Raw genomic sequence first — 23,533 nt, forward strand, 5'->3', positions numbered from 1 at the left:
AGACATTTCATTAAGACCCCGAACCATATCAACTTGTGGTAAAATGGGCATGCTATGTCCCTTTAATGTCTGTCTGAGGTAATGGAACAACTACATTGACTTATTCGAGGAGCTCAAGGACTGTACATAAAAGTAAATAGAAAAATACGCGTCTCCACTTTTTCCAACTGTACAAATATGAAGCCAAAATATATTGGATGTGGGAACTGCCATCTTGTAGTGGTGATGTCATATGGAGTCAGAGTCTGTGCAGTAGTTGTCGTAAAGTGGAGCCGCGGAAGGGAGGTCCCGCCAATACACACGCTTGACCAATCACGAATCAGTCATGATTATTCACTATTCATTTTTATTTATCTATTTATGTTAATCAAATAAACAATTAAAACCAAACATACTGGAAAAATGTACACTTACACATACATACAGTGTGACAAGAACTACCATAACTTTTTTGTTTGGTTCATGTGCCATCCACTAACATGGAGGAGACGCTGGTTTATTTCCTATAGTGCAGCCAGCCACCAGGGGGCAATCAAGAGGTTTTGGCTTCACTATTGGGGAGCTGTAATACCATTAATCTTTATATAAAGAAAACCCCACCTTTTGGCTGCTGTGCTGTTTCTCTTTGTCTTTGTGTGGTCTGTGGGAACACCTGGGCCCAGGGTTCCCATTATATACTGTAAGAGCACACTCCACTCACCATGGGAGAGTGTTGGGACCTGGTATTTGTGAACTACAGTTCTACCAGCTCACCTCTCTTTCTAATCAACTTCAATGGAGGAGAGGTGCAGCTTTTCAGCTCACCCAGCGAGGGAAACTTCCTCACCCCAAGCTCTACCAACCTTCAAGCAGGCCTGCCTGGATCAGACTGCTAAAACCTTCCAAAAGGCAGCGACGCGAGGACCTGCCTAAGAACTTCAGCACAAGAGCTGCATCGCTAAGCCGAACCACAAAAACAGGAGCCACAAACCAGCAAGAGCACTTCACTGGACTTCGAACAGCACATCAACCTTTTTTCCCTTTTCATGGATGGGTAACACAACTGGGCTTAATAATTATACTAGGCTAAGCAAAGACTGTTTATTCGATTCTGTGTGATGTTTATAAGTTTGATTTGTGTTGCTGTGATATTTTGGTTATAAGTTATTTGAAAGGTAATGTTAGTTATGTTATGCTCTTCACAGTCTTTCTTTGCACGCATCTAGTAACTTTCTCTAACCTGACACCAACACACACACATGCATATCTCCCCACACATCTCTCTGACCCCCGCCACATGTCGTGAACATTCCAAAAAGGGGGGGGGTCTATTATCTTCAGAGTGGCCAGCCGCCGTTTTGAAAGCACACTCACTCACACAGACACACACACACGCATACTCACATACACATATTTATATAGTAAGTACACCTTTAGTAATTTGTGTTTTTATACTTTATTATCTTCATAATAAATGGTTTTCTTTCACAAATGTTGTTTTCATTAATATTGCATAAGTGTGAATTTTGCCAACCTCTACACTGTCAAGAACTCTATATCCTTCAACTTTGCTAACTATCTATATGGTCATTTTGGATATAGTTATTAATGTTATTGTTAATCAGAGTTCCAAATTTGTAGTTAGTACTTTCATGAAACTTAATCAATAAATTGGCTATCTTTCCCCTTCCTTTGAAGGGTGGTTCAAATTTATTGAATGCCAAAAGGCACACCATTTAATGCTGTCACGTTTAATGTATCAATTGCACAACAAGAGAGAAAGAGGAAACACTGCTCCAAGACGCTCCACACATTTGTATCAATCAAGGCAGATCAGCTGATCATGGCAAAGTTGTCAATTGCATCTCTGGAGTCAGCACTACTTCAGAGCAGGCTTTATTCTTCTGGCGCATGATGTTTGATATAAGACACCTTAGCTTCAATTCCTTGTCAAAAGATGTTATTCAGCTGCTGTTCATTGGTCGACTTAGTGTATTTGACTTGTTTATCTACTGAGACTGAAACTACTTAATCTGATTATACTGATGTCAGATGTACACCAAGCGCTTTAACCCAGAGAAGAAAACAGCTGAACACACTGCTGCTCATGAACAAACACACTCACAGTCAATAGTATTAGAAACTAAACAGTGTCACACCGGATTCTTTGGATGAAATGTTTCTGCAGGTGCCAAGAAGTCAAACTAATCTGCAGTGACATTTCTATGAAGAACTATGTTACTGTTGTGAATTGATCTTGTGAAGACAAATGAACATCTCTGATATTAATGATGATTTTGATTGATCTTTTACTCATTTCCCTGAGAAGCACTTGATCCTCACAAGGATGGATTAGAAGAAAATGGGTCCCCGGGCACAGACGGGGAAAACACCCCTGACCCCTCACAAAGGGACAAATGAAGTGGTAGCAATCAGTTTTGGTCATCTTATCTCTCTTCTGTGCCTTGTTGACATGTTGTGTCTCTTTAGGCTCATTTTGTCTATATGAGACTATGGCTACTTCTGCAAGAAGGTTATGTTTTCACCCCTGTCTGTTTAATTGTTTGTTTGTGAGCAAGATTAACCAAAAACAACTCCACAGATTTCAACAAAACTTGTCGGAAGGATTCGGAAGAACCCATTAAATTTGAGTGTGAATCCAGATCAGGGTGTGGGTTGATTAAATTTGATCTATATGAAGTTTAAAAAAAAGAAATGTTATAGTGTTTTCAGTGCAGGGCAGAAGCTTCCATGGACAGGACTAACTTTACATTGAAATAACCGATGTAAACACGCTGACTGACTGTGTATTGATCAATGGATCAATCTGTCCCGTTCGCCTGCAGATGTCAGATGTGTCACTGTAATAACGTTGGTTGGCTGCTGATGACGTAGCGTAATGAGTGGTGTCCCAATTCCTAGGGGAAGATTTTCTTGCCCTCTCCCTTGTGGCCCCAAGGCAGTTGCAGGGAGAGCTGGAGTCAAGCTGACACCCAACAAACAACTATTTATACTCACATTTACACCTACAGTTAATGAAGAGTCTCCAATTAACCTAAACCCTAATCTGCATGTCTCTGGACGGTGGGAGGGAGCGGGAGTACCCAGAGGAACATGGAGAGAACATGACAAGACCCCAAAAAATGTTTCAGCTGTTTGATAACTCATCATGCACTCAGGGGCCTTTACTCATTTTGCGTCCAATGATAAATTCTCATTTTAAAGACTGATTCTGACAGTTAGCAACCAATGCACAGGGACCTCATTGTCTGATTCATTGGTTAAATCCGCAAGTGTAGGTGAAGGTGGCGAGAAGTCCTCAACAACAAAGAGCAGTCATGACTTTCCATGTTGAGCTGCAGGGTGTGACACATTCTGTGTTATTGGTTTCTGTAAAAATCAATCTGTATCCATGACATGTCTCTAGAGCTTAATCAAATAGTGCTCTGACATCTGTTTCACAGGAACTTCACAGGTTGGAAAAACATCCATATGTCCTGGACATAAAGCTGCTACATTAATAAGTTGGATTTGATCAGATGCCTATTTGATGATGATGATGATGATGATGATGATGTTGCAAATTTGCGGTGCATTTCTCAGTTTGTAAACTTGTAAACTCAACCAAAATCCTCTCAAACTGCTTGACCTCAAATGCACAGCAGCAGTCTAAATGAGCACCGTGTTGTCACGAGGGAAAGAAAAAGGACACGACACCAGCAGGATTAGTGCAGTTTGGCCTCCTGCCGGTCGCCCTACAAGACGCTGACACGATTCCTGCTGTCTGACATAATCAGGCGAATGTCCTTTTCTATCCCCAGACCCTCGCTGGACGCTCTCAGCTGAGTGGACACTTGCAGCGCTGCAGCCAGGGTACATCCTTCCCCGAGGATTAATCCCCCTGCTCTTCAGATTATTACCAGTTTAGCACTGCTCAATCTTGGAGATACAACAACAAGGAGGGTGCAAAACAAGAACAATATGTTGAACTGCCCGCACAGCAGATGAGAAGTGGACAGTCTGTGAAAAAATACGACTAAAAGTGTTTACACTGCGTCTGACAAGCGTGTCCTTGATCGGATTCCTCAAATGAGTTATTTCAAGGTCTGATTGAGCAGCAGGGTTTCTTCCTGCCACATAGCAGGAGAATGTAGTAAAAAGTAAAAATCTGCGTTTATGTCCAGACTCCCGAATGGGTTAAATAAAATGACTTTTAAATAAGTCCCAGAGAAACCTTTATTTGCTCCGAATCTAGTATTTCATACTTCTCAATAAAAAGGAAGAAACAGCATTTCTCAAGGTCAACAGTGAGGAACTAAAAACTCTCCACTGTCAAAATGTGGAGCAGCTGAAAGGCTCTGTTCAGTCCGCCGGCACACACACATCCACAACACAAAACAGGAGGTATTGTTTGTGAAAGGGATGTTGGTAAGCACACACACACACACACACACACACACACACACACAGCGCAATGTAAGATCAAGACTGAGCTCGTGTTCGGGAAGATTAAGCTTCCCAGACAAACATGACAGTCACCACTTCACTCCCCTCCCCACATTATATGAGATTTGAGGGGCTGCAGGGCAGGGGGTGGAGGCGGAGGGTTGAGTTCAGTTGGAGGTGTGTGTGTGTGTGTGTGTGTGTGTGTGTGTGTGTGTGTGTGTGTGTGTGTGTGTGTGTGTGTGTGTGTGTGTGTGTGTGTGTGTGTGTGGTGTGTGTGTTGCAGGAGTGTTCAAGTGATGAATTGGAGGATTCAATTAAGGAGGTGGTGGCTATTTACATTACATTATTGTTATTTTTTCCCTGAACTGGAACACATCTGAATCATCAAGTGTTTTTCAAAGACCAGTCCACAGCCTTTCCACTAAATAATTACAGTACACCCTCAGCAAGAAAAAGTCTCTGATGCTGCATGGCCACACAGCAAAGTGTAAAAATTGACCAAAATACAAATGTTAGTAAAATAAAAGTAAAAGACTACAGATGGAGGTGTGACAGCCCGACCAAGGGCCATCATCAGGGCTGTGACGAACTAAAAAATAAGCACCTCTCATCCTTTACCCTTCGGCACAAAAAGTATCACTGCGTGTGAATGAGTGTCATGTTTTTTTGACACTCATGTCATAGGGCTGCAGCTATCGATTATTCTAGTCATCGAGTAAACAGATAAAAAATACTTTTGCCTTATTAAATAACAACAGTAAATGAACGAGAGGGAAGAAGTCTCCTAAATGTCTCCTAAAATAAACACTTAACTGGTTCCCTTTTTAGGAGTTCCAAAATTTACATGGATACCAATTTCAGACAGCATCAGTCTAAACTGCACAAACAAATAAATACAAAATTATATTTATATTTACACAAATTATATAGATTATTGTGTGTGTGTGTGTGTGTGTGTGTTTGTGTGTGTATTTGAATCCAGGACTTTTTGCAATCAAGTAATTAGAGTAACTCAAGCGAGCCCTAGACCCATCCACATGAATATTCTCTGTGGCACATAGGCTGTAAACAGTTTGAGGAAAACTGATCCCAGACTGCCTCCCTCTGGACCTGTACCTCACCCAGATTGGTTCTAAAGTACCAGTGAAAAAGAGCCATGTAATTATTCATGATTATAAAGTTGGTCAGTAAATAAAGCTGTTCGCAAACATTTTCACTGTCAGAAGAGAACAATATGTTTCTGTCCGCCTGTTGTGGACTTCTCCTGCCCTCTAATGGCCACAACCATCAACTGACAGCAGCTTTAGGTGCAGCGGCAGCACTGACCTCCAGTATATGAGGATGCTGATGAGGACAACGAGGCCGATGACAGTGAGGGTGGAGATGACTGCCAGAGGAACCACGGCCTTTCTCTCCCTCTCCCGGATTGAACCGACCCTTGACTCATGGCTGCTGTTGCTGGCGTCTGGAGAGAGAGAGGGGGAGAGTGAGAGAGAGAGAGAGAGGGGACAGAGAGTAAAGCTACAGCAGAGTGAGAGAAGAAACCAGGGCCGTCATCTGTTCTGCTCTGTACTGTGTTCCTCAGAGGAAAAGCTGCTCTGGCTGCAGGAATTCAGTTCATTAGCCCTTAACCTGCAGAGTGTAGTCTCTGACCTTTTGTTTCTGATCATTGACACCAGCCTCTATTCCAAATATGATCTTATTTAACAGTATAAATTATAATAAAGTGGGCAGTTCTGCAATAATGTTTTCATACAATTGAACTTGATATTTCACTTGATCATGGGGTGGCTGAAGCTCTTCAATTGAACATTTATTAATTACGTTTAGCTGAATAACAGGATGATAATATGATGACAATAAGATGAATAACAGTTTGGGAGTTCTATGTACAACAGCAGAATATTTCTGAAACATTCACAGATTTGTTAAAACACATCTCCTAAGTATTAGGGGTTTTCTTCTATATGTCCACACATTTCTTCTGTCCTATTCACGTTTCCAAATTTAGCGTTGGTCCCTGCCCTGCCTGATGTAAAAAGAAAGTGTACAAGAAGAACCCGAGGATGACTCAAACACTGAGCTCATTCCTGCCTCCAGAGCAGCCTGGCCTCCCTGAACTGTTTGCAGGTAGAAAAATCCAACACTCTCAGACCTCTGATATACACTTCAGAAAAAAACAAAAACTGTGGTAACAGCCCAGCATCGAAACACAATGTAGCGCCATTCACTTTCGGGCATCTACAGCAAGAATACAATACATCACATTCAAACCACTCGACAGATGCACAAAAGCTCATCATGAAAATTCATGTGGCAAACTGCAGCAGCACACAAACAGAGGCGGGCTTCAGTCAATCAAGCAGCACAATTGTAACTTTGAATAATGGGGAATGAAAACCTGATGGTTGAACCTGACCTCACTGAATCCTCCCTTTATCGTGTGATAACCAATAAGAGAAACACTAGTGTGCATTATCCTTGACTGGGAGGCTGTTTGTCAGAACTTACCTTTACTGCACAAAGTGAATCAGTTCAGCCGTGAATGGCTGGGTCTGCCCTGTTGACCAGTTCATAAAGGGCCTGTTGTGTGCTTTCTACACTGTGCACACTCAGAGCACAACAAACTCATTCAATCGTTCATCCAGCAGTGTGTCAGCCTCTACAATACCCTGCACACGTGGGGGATGATAATGGGCTCAGAGAAGAAAAGGCTCAGAGGACAGAGAATGGAGAAGGTTATTGGTTTAGGTGAAGACACTGAAGAGACTTTGTGACTCAGGGATGATCTGAGGACAATTAAGGACACAAAACATCTATCTGAGTTCCCTATGGAAAAGACTTCAAATTTAAGAATTGATTTCCCTACTGTACATCTGTGCTGTCAGGAGTGATGATATGGAAATACACTGAAAAAAGTAAGATCCTATTTTAAATGACTGAATTTGATTTAACCAATTTTAGTATTACTTGCAATGTTGTCATGATTTCTTTCCTCTTTTTCTTTTTCTGACATAGTTTTCTCTGCTATTATTTCATTATTCTTGCAACCTTGACTTACGCTGCATTGACTATATAGAGCACCAGGTGTAAATCTGGTTTTATTGTTGTCAGCGTGACAAAGAACAATGCTGGGTCCGATATCACTCAATAATCCCTATTTAGTCCACTATATAGTGAGTTCGCCATTTTGTAGTGCTGTCTGAATGTTGTATACCTTATATGGTGAACTCATTGTTTCCCACAATGCATCCTAAAAAGTACGACACAACCGATGGTCACTAACTGAGCAATTTATACCATCATGCATTGCGGTCACGGTGTTGACAGGAAGAAATATAGCAGAGAGAGAAGAGAAGAGAGGGCAGCAGGAAGAAAGCCACCTGCAGACCTCGCTACGTGCTTTTTACCTGAAAGCATTAATACGTAAGTGTAATATAAACATTTGAAATTCATCATGGGATTTTCCACCGGCTTCCTTTGCTGTCGTTGTCGTACATCATAATCCTTTGACAATGACGTAATTAGCCGCGCAGAGAAAATACGCCTAGTTGTGTCGGAAAGTGTATATTTCATTTGCCAATGAGCTCACTACATCTTCCTCTACATAGACGCCCTTATATAGTGAGTAGGGGGATATGAACGAGTGGGTGATTTTGGACACAGACCCCAGTCTGTATTTTATGGATACATCTGACTAAATAAAGCCTTTTAATACATCTTCACTCCTTGCTCTGCCTCGGAGTGCCTGAAGAATGTCTTCTTGTCTTCTTTTTCTTCAAGAGCACTTCAAGGCTTCTTGGATTCATTGCGAGTGTGACACAGTGAGCACCAGGCCTCTTCTTTTGTCTTCAATTCAATGTTATTTATAGAGGCCAAAAACACAAACCACGAACCTGCCTCAAAGGTCTTTACCAACCGCACAGTTCACGACACTCTCGAACCTTCAGGTAAAGAATCAACTTAAAGAGACTGGAAACTTGCTGCAGACCGAAAATCCATCACAGTGGACGCCTCACTCCTTTGTTTGTTCAGTCTCACTCACGCTGTGACCATTTGAAGACTGAAACTTCATGACTTATGACTGAAAGCGCCATACTTTAATATAGCTACACGAATACATAAACATTAAAGTTGTAACTCAAAATAAGAAGGTCTGTCTGTTTTAGGTTTCATAAAAGACTGTTGGGCCTGGAGTTGAAGTTTACTGTCTTGATAATAAGCCTTAAAATAACTAATTCTGAGCCACTAACTTCAGGCTTTCGTTGGTTAAAAGCCAAACCTCATTCCACTGCCAAAAGTCAGCAATGTACCAATGTGCACCTCATCCTATGACCACACTGAAAGAAGTAACATTAAGGATTCACCTGATAAAGTCCTTGTAAGAATTTACACAATGCCAGTATCATGTAAAATTTACCTACCACAAAATAGTGTCTCTATATTAATATAATATAATAATATATTAAGTAAATATATAAGTTATATCTTTTTATACTAATTAAACCAATTAATTCATGGACAGGAATATCATAGTATTAAGTAAATATAACGTAGCAGCATTATTTACTGTTATTAAGTAAAAACAATCATTTTGTGGCAACACTTTGCTGTTACCTTAAGGAAGTTATGTTGTTACCCCTGTCCATTTGTTTGTTGGTTAATTTGTTTCACTGTTTTCCCAAAGAATAAATTATGGATGTTGAGGAAAAGATAATTCAGAGATATTTAGAGAACTAATATCTAAGAGTGTGTGGAATTTAGTGCAGATTGATTGAACTTAACCTTTGGGCTGTGGCAAAGGTATGCGCTCTACTCAGTTCCATTCTAGTAAAGCTGTGGATTAATCTACTTCACTATTGCACTGAGCTCAGTGATAGACTTGGCCTCCTAACTATTGTGTCCCTACCAGACCTATGCTGGGATAGGCTCACGGCCTTCATAAACAGAATAAGTGGTTTACAAAACAGATGGACTAAAGGTTCTAAAATTATGAGCCTAAAATGATGATGAAGATGGTGATTCATTGAAGTTATGAAATCCTCAATTGGACAGAAAGAAATGAAAAAATTAGATGTTTTGTTGTTGTCAGATGGTGGATGATTCATCTTTTGGATGTCCAAAACTCTTCCTGATTCCTTGGTATTGTGCAGGTGTAATGCAGCTTTTTCCGCGATATTGACAGCTTTTTTACCTGCAACTGGTTCCTCTTCCTCCGACTCTCTTTCCGTTCGCTCGGGGATACTGAAGTCAGAGGACGTCTCGTTGTCGTACAGGCCTTCACCCTGCCCTGAGCCACTCTCCTCCTCCCCACCCAATGGCCAGGGTGAAACCAAGGATTCAGCAGGAGTGGTTGGAGCTGCAGTGCTTCCTACCTCCGAGGTGACGGCACTGCCACTCTCGCTTTCAAAATAGAATGCTGAGGAGCGTTCTTCCAGATCATCTGGGGTCTGGCCAGAAGCAGAGGTTGTAGATGGGGGAACGGTGCTAGCAATTTTGGTCAAAATAGGGAGTGCGCTCTCCCCCGAGGCCGAAGTTTGAACCCGGTCCCATTCCTGATCTAAGCCCTCCTGGGAGTCAGGGAACAGAGCTGAACCAGAGGCACTGCTGCTAGTATCTAACGCCTGTCCCTCTGGAGTGGGGGTGAATGGGGTGGCTGTGGGTGAGGAAGGGAGGGCAGAGGTATGGAGGTCAGTGTCCCCATCTGACGCCAAGAACCAGGAATCCCTGACGCCAGCCGTTGTGGCTGCAACAGAAACGGGCAGGTCACTATGGGTGGCTTGAAGAAGGTGGGATTGTAACAAGGATAACGAGGGCAAGATGGCGCTATGGGAGAACAGAGGCTGGTCTAGGAGCAAACCATCAGAACCCGCCACCGACACAGAGCGATGGTCATCTCTACCAACACTAGAGGCTGAAGGATGGCCAACACTAGAGTAAAGATCTAAGCTAGCAGAGTCCCAGGCTGAAGACGGCAGCGGGACATGAGAAGACCAGGACGAGGAAGCAGACGGCTCCACGGAACAGCCACACATGGTGACCATATCGCTACCTAACGAAAACCCATCACCACTGACCTCAGGGAGGAAAGACTCAATGGTGCTTCCCGTGGCGTACCTTGAGTCCTCAGAGAAAGAGTGGGACAGGCCCGGTGTTGCACCAGACAGGGTGAAGTCACTAGAAAGAAGAATCGAAGGCTGAAGGGTGGGGCTAAGAGACAGAGAGATCGTTGAGAGTGATAGTTCCCAGGAAGATTCAGACGGTTCAGCAGTGACGGTGGTGACGGACAGATCCGGAATTGTTTGGATAGGAGGGGTATCCCTGAACACTAAGGGGTCCCCTGAGGAAAATGACGAAGATGAAGACCCAGACAACAAATCACCATCACTATCATTATCATCAGACCCAGGGGAGACAGAGTCAGTCTCCCTACCAGACAAGGGATGTGAGGAGTGAGGGGGGTGGGGCAGGGCGGAGGCAGCGAGTGTAGGGGTTGAAGGGGAAGCCGGGTCATTTATAGACAGTGCTGCAGTAGCGGCATGCTTGGAGTCCAGAGCAGAGGCAGACAACACAGGCCAAGATGAGGAAGGAGGGTCATGCAGGCAGGTGGAGGGGGCTTTGTCTGGGTCTGTAGTGTCACACAAAGGGGAGGAGGCGGAGGAGGAGGAAGAGGAGGGGAGGACAGTGGGGCGCTCACCGTTGGAAACAGACTTTGTCGTCTGCAAGAGAACAGCATTCAAGCGCACAGAGGTCGTGGGGCTACGTGTGACAGCTTCAGTTGAGGAAGGTTCGGAGGTTGACATTTGGATCTCTGGAAAACCTCTGCTGTCAGGGGTAGTGTCTTCATTTAGGGGATGCCCCAAGCCTCGGTTGGTCTCGGCCTGGATGAAGGATGAAGACGTCGTGCTGCTCATTTCACGGGTACGAGACCTTAGTGTGGTTGCGCTGGTGCTGTAAAATGAAATACTTTTAACAGCTTTTGTCTTTGCACTGGTTAATGTAGTAGCTGTCGTACTAACAACACCTTTTGGACTGATGCGTCCAAAACCACCATCTGTCTTTGTATCGGAAAGAGTAGTGGGAGTGGAGATGAAGAATTCCTTGGCTGTTGCTGTGGCAGTGGAGTAAATAGGAGCGTTGCCACTTAATTCAGCATCTATTGTTTCTGGTGATAGGGCGACCTCTGGTGGCTGTGAGGAGGTACTGTCACGTGCTGTCTCTTCCGTTTGGCTCAGGACCTGACCAACCTGTGTGGATCTGACAGGGGGAAGCGGATCAGTGCTGGTTCTTCTTTGAGCTGACTCTGGAGTTGTGGTTCTAATGCCAGGTAAAGGTAAAAGAAGGGACCCAGAAGTGGTGGTTTTTGGTGAATTTGTAGGAATCCAGGCCGGATCAGGTTCATAGTTGCTCTGTTGGTGACAGAATGATTTGACAATAAAGAACAATGACAGCTGTAAGTACACAATAACATGCAGTTTTCAATGAAGAATAAGCTTCATACCTCATCATCAAATTCATCTGAATCTGGATCCAGAGCATTTTCTACAAAAAGGCACAGGTTACACCATTAGTTACACAAAGACTAAAATAACTTACAAAATGTCAAAACTCATGGACAAGACAATTGAACTTGTGTCTACTTTGGTTTTACTTTTCTCTGAGTTGTATTTATGTTGCTGTTAATGTCCTAAGGAGGAAAGTATACAACCCCCCCCCCCCCACAAAAATGCAAAGACGTGACAAAAGGGTAAAACGATTTGAAAAAAATGTGATGAGATCATCACGGAGAAGAAAAGCAAAGAAATGTGGGACTCCAGGTTTTCAGAAACATATAAAGAAAGCTCAGTTTAGTTTAGTTAAAAACGTGATAATGAAATGTGCTCTGGATGGATGTAAATGTGTGAAATGACAGAGGGAGACAGTGGCAAGTTAAGCAGTGTTTTGGAAGGATGAAACATTTACATGCAACATGTCGGGCACATTTGGACTTTCATGCACGAGTTCCCCCAAAGACAAAAGCAAACACAGAAAACCTTGAACAAAAAGCATTTGCAACTAATCAATTTTCTGTTTTATCCTCCTTATAAAACCAGACGAGCCAAGGAAAGGAATTCAAACTGACAACTTTCAACTACTTTCCTCTGTTATCTAAACTTTTTGGAATCCAAACTCTGCCCGTCTGTCACAAGAGGGATAAAACAAACTCACAGAGTTATTTGCAAATGCCACATAGGCTGACTGAGCTCAGACGCACAGCACACAGCAGACATGTGGAGGGCAGGTGTGGCTCTTACCTGTCTGAGGCTAAGTGACACATCATGGAGACCAGATGAAACTGGTTTGTGAAGCATGAGGTGAGGTTTTACAAGTTTTATGAACTAGTTTGAGAGAGATGCCTGAGGGATTTCTGGGGCAAACTGAGGCACATTTTGGTTGAAGACAACTTGATTCTTTAATGATGCAGCGCATGAAAAACACTAAATTACATTAAAAAAATCACTTGATTTGGTGTTGCAATTATTTGTTGATTAAATGATTAGGCAATTAACAGAAAGTAAATTGATTATAAATTTAACAATTAATAATTTAGTCAATCATTATAGAAAAAACAAATATTAAAAAATTCTTTCTTTCATGTGAAATGAGTTTGAAATTATAAGATAAATCTATGGGCTGATTTTGAATTACTTTGAAGTTATGATGATTAAGTATAAATCTAACCTATCAAATACGTGTGCTAGCTCTTTTAGCTAAATCAGTTTATTTGATAAAATCTTGATATGATACGTAAATTGATATGAAACAGAAAAAAGCAAGTATCTGCAGATTTCTGAAGCTGAAACAAACTATGTGAAGTAGTTTGTTTTCGAAAAAAATCAAACTACTTCTACTTTTTTCGAAAAAAATCAATTAATTCTCTGTTGTTTTTGTAGCATTAAGTTAACGTTACTGTTTTGAATAGAAAAAATGACGGTAGATAGACGGTAGCAAAGCATCTTGTAAACCTACTGAATGTTGCAGAGTTTCACTCATTCATGCAAGCTGACACTGAAGTAGGATGCAGGGGATTTTTTTTTTCTTTGTAACAAGACATAGTAGTTTATTCCATGTAAAGCTCAGATTAAAATACAATGTTATTGTGATTGCCATTCCAATCCATGTTACACAAAATGCTGCTGCAAACATGCAAACATTGGTCTTACTGTGAGATGCAGAAGGAACAGACGCCACAAAGTGAAAACAAAACAAAGATGGAGACTTTGGCTTTCCATGTGAAATGAAAGTTACACAGGAAGTGACCCCTTTGTCTTAGAAATATAGAAATATATAGGGACAGCACATTTGAAGACCACAGAGAGAGTCATGAAACAGTTATAAACACAGAAAAAGAAGAGGCAAACAACCGCTCTGTGTGTAAAATAGAAGATAAACTGTATAGCCCAGAGTATAACATAGGGAGGGTGAAGAGAGACGCAGAGAAACAACAAAACTTTGTTCGTATGGTTCTGGGTTCAAAGGGAGGATGAGTGGAAGGACAGAAGTTGTTTTAAAAGAAAAGAAACATGGCTGGAGATGAATCATATTGAGTAGTAATGGACAACAAGTAAAAGGGAATTTACAGAACTACTAACATTACGCCTCATGAATCTCCCCCGTTCAAACTGTGAGCTACTTCTCACAAGTTTGGCTTGTTGGACATATTAGCTCTTTTTTGGGGTTAAAAATCATAATCTGGACAAACTATGTTACATATTAACTTAGTATAGGGCTTCCATTGATAAGTAACATAATTTGACTTTCAGTGAGTTTGTCTGTTGTTTTTTTTACTGTAATATAATTTTTGTTTGTTGTCGTTTTGACAATTGTCTTTCATCAATTCTAAAGTCTTATAGCACCGTATCTAAACCCTACTCGAAACAAAAGTGAAAAAGTGCAGCAGAGAAAATATTTTTAGGGTTCGTCTGCTCTACGCTCTGCCTCTGGCACGGTCGCTCTTACCGGGGTCATCGACGGGCATGACGACCGTCAGCAGGTCGCTCACTCGTCCATACAGACCATTGGTGCAGACCGCCACCACCTTGACCACGTAGCTGGTGTTGGCTGACAGATCATCAAGTATCGCCCCCTGGTGGTGGGAAAATTAATGACATAATTATTGAAGGACAATATTCATGTTTTAGGCAAACAGCTACAAATGACATACAGCATCTTAAAAGCTGGGTTAAAGCGCCCATATATTGGCCGTTTACAGAATTATAGTTTTAATTTGGTCGTCTCCCACTACCATATCTACTTTGGCCTTTATAACTTAAAGGTTCAATGTGTAAGATGTAGGTGAAATGGATCTATTGGCAGAAACTGAATATAAAATAATCCTAGTCGTGTTTTCACTAGTGTGTGATCATCTAAATAGAATTTTGTGAATTGTTGTTTTCTTTACCATAGAATGGGCCCTTTATATTTAAATACTTTATATTTACATCAGGAGCGGGTCCTCTCTACGGAGACCGCCATGTTTTTTACAGTAGCCCAAACTGGACAAACTAAACATCTTTTGAGTTTTTATGACAACTGAAGGCTACCACAGGTTCATGTTTGGAAGGGGAGGGTGAGGTGAGGGGTATTCAGCTGCAACATGCAACTTCACCAATAGATGTCACTAAATTCTACACACTGAACCTTTAAGGGATATTTTATATGAAGCAATGGGTAAAACCTTATCATAAGTATCAGGACTTTGATAAACTTGTGCAAGAAACTGACTATTCTGAATAAAGAACCAGACAGACCTAAAGGAAATTTATTTTTGTGTGGTATATGAAATGTTCAGTAGTGGTCAACTGTATAACGTTGTTACATCTGTGGGATATTCAATGGAGTTTCCCACTTTCACTTTCACAATGAGATTCGTTCAAAATTTGGGATCCAGAAGGTGAAACAAATTTCTCCTTATTTCCTAAAAAAAGGTTTTGTAAAATGTAAAATTATGACTTTGCTCTTAAGGCTACAATTTTACTCTTATAATATTGCAACTTTATTTTTGTAAAATTACTTAAAATGTCTGCTAAGCTGCTAATTGAGATGGCTGACTGCTGACTTGGGCTAATTGTTATTGATATATGATATATGATTCATGATGATTCCTGTGGACACTCTCTCACCACATCCTGGTCTCCATCAGTCAAGTACTCAGAGGCGACAGAGTCTTCTGCGTTGGCCAGTCGGTAGCTGACGGCATATTTCTCGATGCTGGCGTCGTACACTGCCCGCGGCCGCTCCCACGTCACCAGCAGGCTGCTGAGATTGTAGGGCGCTGCCTGCATGTTCTCCGGCTCTGAACTGCAGACTGACAGAAACACAAAGACAAGAACAAAATCAAAAATGGATGGAAAATTCTCTTCCAAAGTCCATTGGACAGGAAAGTTTCCCACAGACCAGCACATCTGCTCGGTTATTTGTACAATCACAAAAAACCACAAGGCCAACACAAAAACAGGTGAATACAAAAACTGACTTCAGATCAAATGTATATGAAACACGAATGTATTACTGTACATATTCCTTCCTTATAAAATGTCATTATACTTCTAACCAGTTTTAAATGATGGTGCATTTGGATTTATTTACATTCTCTAAGGAGCAGCCTCATTATTGAAACTGGACAAAATACATGTATATTTACCCCTGTTTGTTTAATCCAGATAGATTAGAGTTATCACAAAATAAATAGAACCTTGGAATACAAACTGCCACACTATTTTACGTATAAATCAGTAAAGGCCATCTGTTCCCTTACACCTCCACCTCCTGCTGTCAGCAGTTAAAAGATTAAAAAGCAGATAACAGTTAGAAGTCAAATGGGGCTGATGGGGTCTGTGTTCCTCCTGCAGCCTGATTCTGGGTCAGAGTTGAGATTAGAGGAGAAGAGATAATACAAATGACAGACACTCTGGGATTAACACAGATTAAAAAAGGCTGAGGAGGGATGACAATAGACAGGAGGAGGCTCTGTCTATCTGAACACTGGCACATTTCTGAGCTGAAGCTAAACCTCTGCTGTCACTGGCTTCACCCTCTGACCTCTGACCTCTCTCCTCTGCAGGATCAAAGTGACAATGTCAGGCTGTGTGCCAACGCTGCTACACGCTCAATAAAATCTGCATAAACCAAGTTCACCAGCAATTAGAGACGCATGTTCCCCACTCAGAAAAATAGACAACCACTGAGAGAGACGGGGAGGGGGTGAGAGGAAGAGACTGGCATTTGTGGCAGTCCACTAGAGGGCAGAATGAGCCAGGAGACCTTTGTTATTTTTGTTTTAAATTGAAAATACTTTAGGCAGATATCACATATCAAAGTTGACATGACAGTGTTGAGAGTCAGGAGAATAAACCCTCAGACAATATGAGGCAGAGCATTTAACAGAGCTAATGAGCAACAATTAAAAATATCACCATGAGGTCTTGTGCACTAATACGCTTCAGCTGATCCTAAAACATAGACTCAATTAAAAAAACGCCAGGCAGTCATACTAAGAATAAAACAATGTCAATAATTATAGCAATACCATTTTCATCAATAGCAGTGTAACAAAGGTTCATTCGATATCATGTTTATGCATTGTGCAAGCACAGCAAGGAGGTGTAACATATAACCGATCTATACCTTTGTTGATGAACAGCAAGTCATCAAGTCATTCTCTGCCCAATGAGAGGAGACAAAAACTAAACCTTCACTTTGAAGTCTTTAAGCGTGAAAGAAATAATAATGTGACATTTATCATGATAATTCATTACACTGACTGATATCCAAGTTTCTACAAATAAATTAAAATAATAATAATAATAATAATAATAATAATAACAATTTCTTCTTCCAGCCACGAGTCACACCGGAGACCAGGGTTTACATCCACAGTCCTGTCTTTGGGTTAACCAACTAGATGGTGGTTTAGGTTAAATATAAATAAACGTGTATTAAGTCACTGAAGTTAACTTTTTCTGTAATAAACCAGACAAACATTTTCACTTATCTTATCCTGGTGTTGTGAGAGAGTCTAAACAGAACCATAAATCAGATTAATAAAGCTGGAGTCAAGTGGATACTGTCTTCTGAGATCAGAAATATGCTGTCTGTGAATATTGTACTGATATATTTACCACCTATGTAGTAGTGACTTGCCAAATACATACATATTGTTTTTGATGGCCAGAAATATTATCTGCAGTAGTTTTGAAATTTGTTCTCTTAATGACACCATTATAAAGTGCCATAGAGAGCCATACTGTAAATATCCATTCTAGGCATCTGTCATTGAAACTGCGATTGAAATTAGGAAAGAGAGAGGGAATAGTTTTCCTCTCTGTATTGACTGCAAGGATAACTAAGAAACTAACCTTTTCTATCAGTGAGGAGGGGGTCAGCATTTCTTTCAGATTCATTTAATTTAATTTAATTAAAATTCTCCCGTCACATACTTGGAAAATGCTTCAAAAAGTCGTGAGATTATTACAGCTGATCTTAATACCTTAATATCTTAATCTTTTCCCGCTTTTATTGTTTGATTAATGCATTTGTCTCATTATCATTTCCTCCAAAGTTACTTTTTAATACTTTACTTTTAATATAATTAGTTATGAGGTCTATGACTGTTTTGAAGGGCAATTGAAATCAAATAAAATTATTTTAAATAGACTAAAATACTCAGATTGTAACAAAGCAAACAATCCCCTGGTCTATAAAAACAGAACAAGCCCTCCACAAAAACCACAGATCGATAAACTTCATTAATAACTATGGAGCAGGACCAGGAAATCGATGGCTTACACCGAGTCAACCCGATTGCTCTCCGTCACTGAGATTTTATTTAGGTCACTGGAGATCTATTCTTATCGTCTTTTCTTTCTATCATTTGTGATCTACTTAGAATTAATTAGTACAAATACAGTATTTTCATACTGGAGTCAAGCTGAGGTCAGCCAGGTGGACGTAGTAATGATGAGGAGTATCAGTGTGTGTCGTCCAGCAGCAGACACTCAGACTGTTAATCATCTGAATAATATATCTTTACGTAAACTTTTTCCCAGCAGGGTCCTAAGGTGCTTTAGTAACTAAAGTGAACATAATTTATGCTAAACCACAAGATATGATGAATATTGATTCATATTTTGAATGTCTTAATTTATTTAATTTCATATGTGTTTAATACAGATTGTTATTCAATGTCCTCTATTCTCTTTTGTCTCACTTCTTTATAAAAAAAATCTATAATATAATATATTTCATATCAGCTCATGTGTATCTTTACTTAATGCTTAGTTACAGCTCTTTGTAGCTCCTTGCTGTTGAAAGGTGCTACACAAATAAATGTGTCTTGCTTTGAAGCAGCACAAGCGTTAATATATTATTCTATTCCATATCTCTTTTTCCTTGTCAAAAAGCCAGTGCCTACATTACCCACAATGCAACTTTAAAACAGACTGATGTGTTCAATTGCAACACTGTACAGTATTTTGAGGTTGACTCTATCAAAAAGATATTATGGATTAGATTTGATTCTTAGGGTGAACTCATCAACCATCAGTCCCCGTCTGCAGCTTCTTTACTACAGAATCAAATCATTTGCATTTGAGAAAAGAAATATGCCAAGCCCTGTATCGATTGTATTTTAACATTGCCACAGTTTCTTTGTTAACATGAAAATAGATATACATATAACATGTAAGTTTTTGCATGTAGTAAAGGGACAGCTGTATTAACAACACAATGTACTAAGAGTTTCAAAGCTAAATTTGTTGGGCAGAATGGAACCTTCAAAATGATATCATGATATATACATACTGTTTATATCACATAAGTGGAATATTATAACTTTGACAAGCGAGGAGCATTTTAATGTTACAGCTGGTGGAGCTCAAATTATCTCAATTTATTTTTATATATAACAGAGCATTAACAATTAATTAATAGGAGAACAGCATGTCTGTCATTGCAAGAGGAGAAGTAAAAAGTTAGTAAGAAAATGAACAAGAGTGAATATCGTAGCATATTTCACTCGAGAGTTAAAAGAGGCCAAAGGATGCAGGAGTCGAACTTTTGCTTATTTGCCATGTCTTTCATTCAACACATTTAACCCCTTAGCACTGTCATTCTTCTCTCGTTCTTTACTTCTGTTAGTTTTCATCTCCAATGTCACATCAAATTAAACTAACCCGTCATATTTGTGTAAAGTCTCTATCTGGTCAGTCGACATAGTTCTTTGGTGTCTGCGGTTGTTTCTCAATCAGCTTGTCAACAAATGCACGTTTGTACAGTTGTGGGAGGCTCTGACCGCAACTCGTATTTTCCACAGTGAATTAGGCATCTTACCTGTAGGGTGAATCTTGCAATCTGTCAGTTTACGTACAGGAATTGAGTAAATGTACATAGATGCTTGCTACCACTGACTTGGGGTCACTGGCTCCACATCAGTTCAGATCCACAACGATGTTTCCTGGTGTGTGATAAACACCTCACCTACAGTGTGGATGCAGACTGTGATGTCGGTGACAGCGAATTGTAGGATTTTGGCCCTGGTGTTCGTACCTGGTGTGAGGACCTCCTCGGTGCCGGTATAGGAGGAGAGCACCTGTCCCATGAACTGCTCCTGCTGCTCCCTGTAGTTATTCTGCAGGTAGTCCATCAGCATCACGTATCCGGCCTGCTGCATCGTCATCACCTCGCAGAACATCTCCAGCTGCAACACAACCACAGAACAACGTCAGCAACAGCTCCTGCAGTCCATCTGAAGAACAGACTGAGGGAAGCTTCACTAAATGTAACCTACAGCCTTAAATGAATCACACTGATTCATTTGACACAATGAACAGCAGCAGTATTACTAATCGATGGCTTGAGTGTGATTGTGGTTAAAGAGGTTTCTATGGGAAGATCATTTTTCCACACAGTTGTACTTATATATAATACACATACATGAACGTATAACTGGTTTGACAAGACGCATCTTGAATGTTGATTGTCCAAGTGAATGACTCTCCATCACTAAATCAAAGTGTAAATCCTCCTCAAAACACAGCAGCAGAATTGAATAGGTGTGGAGGAGCCATGAATCACGCCGGAACAGCCCTTTTACCCGTGGTCTGCTTCTGTACCTGCTCAGGTGACTCACATCCGTCTGGTTGCACAACACAGTCAACACAGCAGAGCCCATTAAGGTCCTATGTGATGGTTGAAGTTGTAAAATTTAACTGTTAGTCCCTGGCAGCCTGAGCTGACTTGGAATGTCGACCGGCTGAGACGCGTCACGAGACATGGAGGCTTTCAAGGTGAAAGAGAAACACCTGCCTCCATTATAACAGCTGTGATGACTTAATCTTTTTCTTTGTATAGAAAGATTATTTGTGTAGTTATACATCCACATTACAACCTTTTCCTTTGAAACCACATCAACTCTGCTACGGATACGTAACCCCACACTACTACAGAGTTTCAGAGCTGCTAAAACAGAGAAGGCTGGAAACACTACTGGTCCCGTTGTAGGGCAGAATTTGAATTTGGAAGGGCAGAAACAGAGCTGCTTGGAAACAATGACTCACAAACGCTTGCTGATTGGATCTTTTGGTCACGACGTGACATCAGGCTCTTATCACATGACCCCCTTCTGGAAGAAAATAATCGGCGCTACAACGCTACGTGGATGATCAATTACAAGAGTTGCTGACCATGTTTTCTTTGCTAACAGTTGTTGCGCAGTTAAATTCGGCCAATTTCTGCTCATACTTATTGCCATTGCTGTTGCACGTGTGTAGCTTGGTAACTGCAACAAACAACCAAATGCTTCTTGTGTGCACACGCATGCCCAGTGTACGTGAGTGGTCATGTGATATGCATGATCAGGCCTGTTAGTATGGAGGGAGATTAAAACTGATAAACGCTTGTGTGGACAGAAATAATAATCATAATCAAACAGACATGAGATGAAGGAGTGAGATCAGAGGGAAATCAGAGAAAGAACCGGAGCTTCTCGTCCAATACATTTTTCTCAAAGATGGTTTCACTGATATATGTTTGAGGCTTAATTTAGCTGGGAAGTTTGGTTTGAATTACATATTTGATACTATAAAAGTGGGGTGAAATGTTATGATTGACAGGTGAGACTGACTCATGATTTGTCAAGCGCATATATTGGCGGAACATCGCGACCGCAGCTCCATCCCCCAATCAGTACTACGCTGGCTCCAAATGCGCAAGAGGGCAGTGTTTCTATCCAGATATTTTGGCCCATTTCTGGCTAGTGGGTGGAAACAGAGATGTGTCATCAATCTTTGTGTACAGTCTATGGTCCTGAAGAAGTAATGTATTATAAACTTTTGTCTTGTAAATGCAACGATAGCTGAAGCTCACACTCTCTCTTACAAATATCACCTTAAGGGTAAAACTAGGTTAAGGTTATTTGAATAAAACTGGGAATACGTTGGTCAGATTTAACCCTGAACTTGTGTCTAACTAGTTTCAGCTGAATTAGCTGAAATTGAGATGAAATTGCATCGCACCAGCTGTTGTTTCATGTTCAGTTCCCTTTGTGATCAACAGACATTTTGGTTGTATCTGCAGTTTGAGTAGTTTTGTGATTTGATTCTTCCTCATGGCTGCTGCCTATAGATTCACTGCAAACTCCATGTGTGGTTTAACCCATTGTCTTCGCTCAGACTGAGGTTTTCTGCCAAAGTGCGGCTCTAGATGCTCCTTTTTTTTCTAAGTCTTTTTTTTCACAAAATAACACTATGGATGAATGTGATTGCAACGTGACCACTCAGTTGATTTCACACTGCCAGCATAAGAAAATTGTACATTTTTAACAGGATTGAAATGTGAAGTTGGAGTAAACACAACTTACAAAGTTAGTTAGTAAAGGTGTGTGTGTGTGTTTGTGTGTGAGACAGCTGTGAGTCAGTTAATGATCATGTCAGAGACTCAGCAGGAATCACACAGGAACCTTTTCGTTGAAAGCCTTTTGTGTTTGTTTTCACATGTTGGTTCATGCCAGCGTGTGTGTATGTGTGTGTGTGTTTCAGTTTAAAGACCGTAAAGTTCTTTTGTGAGTGAATACTCGTTTGATGTAATGACTGCCTCTGTATGGTTGTCAATCACATTTGGCCTGAGGGCTGTCTCTCTCACACACACACGCACGCACGCACGCACGCACGCATGCACACACACACAAAGACACACACACACACTTATGTGAACATACACAGACTAAGCTTCTCTGCCTCTCCCATCACTTGTGTGTTTCCTGAGCTCTGGTATGATAATTCCTCCTTTCAGATCCTTCAACATGTTTCTAAAAGGTTGTTTATGGACGTTTCTGTAATTTAACTAAGATTCCACAGCTCACGTCTGGTTCTCAAAGGACCCCACTGGTGGTTACGCATGGGTTGTAGACCTGTGTTCACTTGACATTATTGCTGATTGTTTTTTCAAGGTTTGGTTTTAGTTTCCTTCCTCTCAGGCAGCCTCTGGTTTCAGTTTAGTTCCATGTTGCAGAGACATATTTGACAGTGTGCAGGTAATCTGTCTTTGAATTTGATGTAGTTGCTGGGAATGCTTGAGTAGACCCAGTTTATAAAGTTGCATATTGAACACATGTTTTTTGTGTTAAACCTGTAGTGCACTGGGAACTCGTGACACATTTCAGGCTTTTCTAACAGCATGCTGGTGCACCTCCTCATCAATCACGCAAAGCAACTCTACTATAGGTAATTATTTCATTTCAATATAAGTATATTAATGAGCTGCAGGGGAAATGGCCATGCAACACACATCGGGCGGGGCACTTCTTTAATGACTGAGCTTAATGTTTACATCATCATCAAGGGGCGGCTCTGGCTCAGGAGGTAGAGCCGGTCGCCCACGAACTAGAAAGTTGTGGATCTGCTCTTCCAGTGTGGGTGGCACAGTGTCCTTGAGCAAGATAGTGAACCCTGAAATGTCCCCTGACGGCTGTTCTGGCACTGATTGAATGGTGTGTGTGAGACAAGACACAGCTTACAATAGTGCTGAATGAATGGTGTGTGAATGGGTGCATGTGGCCTGTACGGTAAAATGT

At 41.0% G+C, this 23,533-nt stretch overlaps 1 protein-coding gene across 4 annotated transcripts in view; it reads right to left on the reverse strand.

The window, feature by feature from the left end:
• The window catches only part of ptprz1a (protein tyrosine phosphatase receptor type Z1a), an 85,740-nt gene that overhangs the window by 16,460 nt on the left and 45,747 nt on the right, over positions 1-23,533 (reverse strand). For 2 of the 4 annotated variants that reach the window (XM_035157532.2, XM_035157531.2), the window contains exons 8-13: positions 20,011-20,161; positions 15,588-15,772; positions 14,425-14,551; positions 11,927-11,967; positions 9,620-11,834; positions 5,752-5,890 (exon numbers count right to left, since the gene is read on the reverse strand). In XM_035157532.2, the coding sequence (XP_035013423.2) occupies positions 5,752-5,890; positions 9,620-11,834; positions 11,927-11,967; positions 14,425-14,551; positions 15,588-15,772; positions 20,011-20,161 (2,858 nt within the window). The remainder of the gene's footprint in view (positions 1-5,751; positions 5,891-9,619; positions 11,835-11,926; positions 11,968-14,424; positions 14,552-15,587; positions 15,773-20,010; positions 20,162-23,533) is intronic. The other 2 variants (XM_035157533.2, XM_035157534.2) reach the window with 2 other exon arrangements.

The sequence above is a fragment of the Hippoglossus stenolepis genome, chromosome 5 (genome assembly GCF_022539355.2).
Source record: "Hippoglossus stenolepis isolate QCI-W04-F060 chromosome 5, HSTE1.2, whole genome shotgun sequence".
Lineage (NCBI taxonomy): Eukaryota > Metazoa > Chordata > Actinopteri > Pleuronectiformes > Pleuronectidae > Hippoglossus > Hippoglossus stenolepis.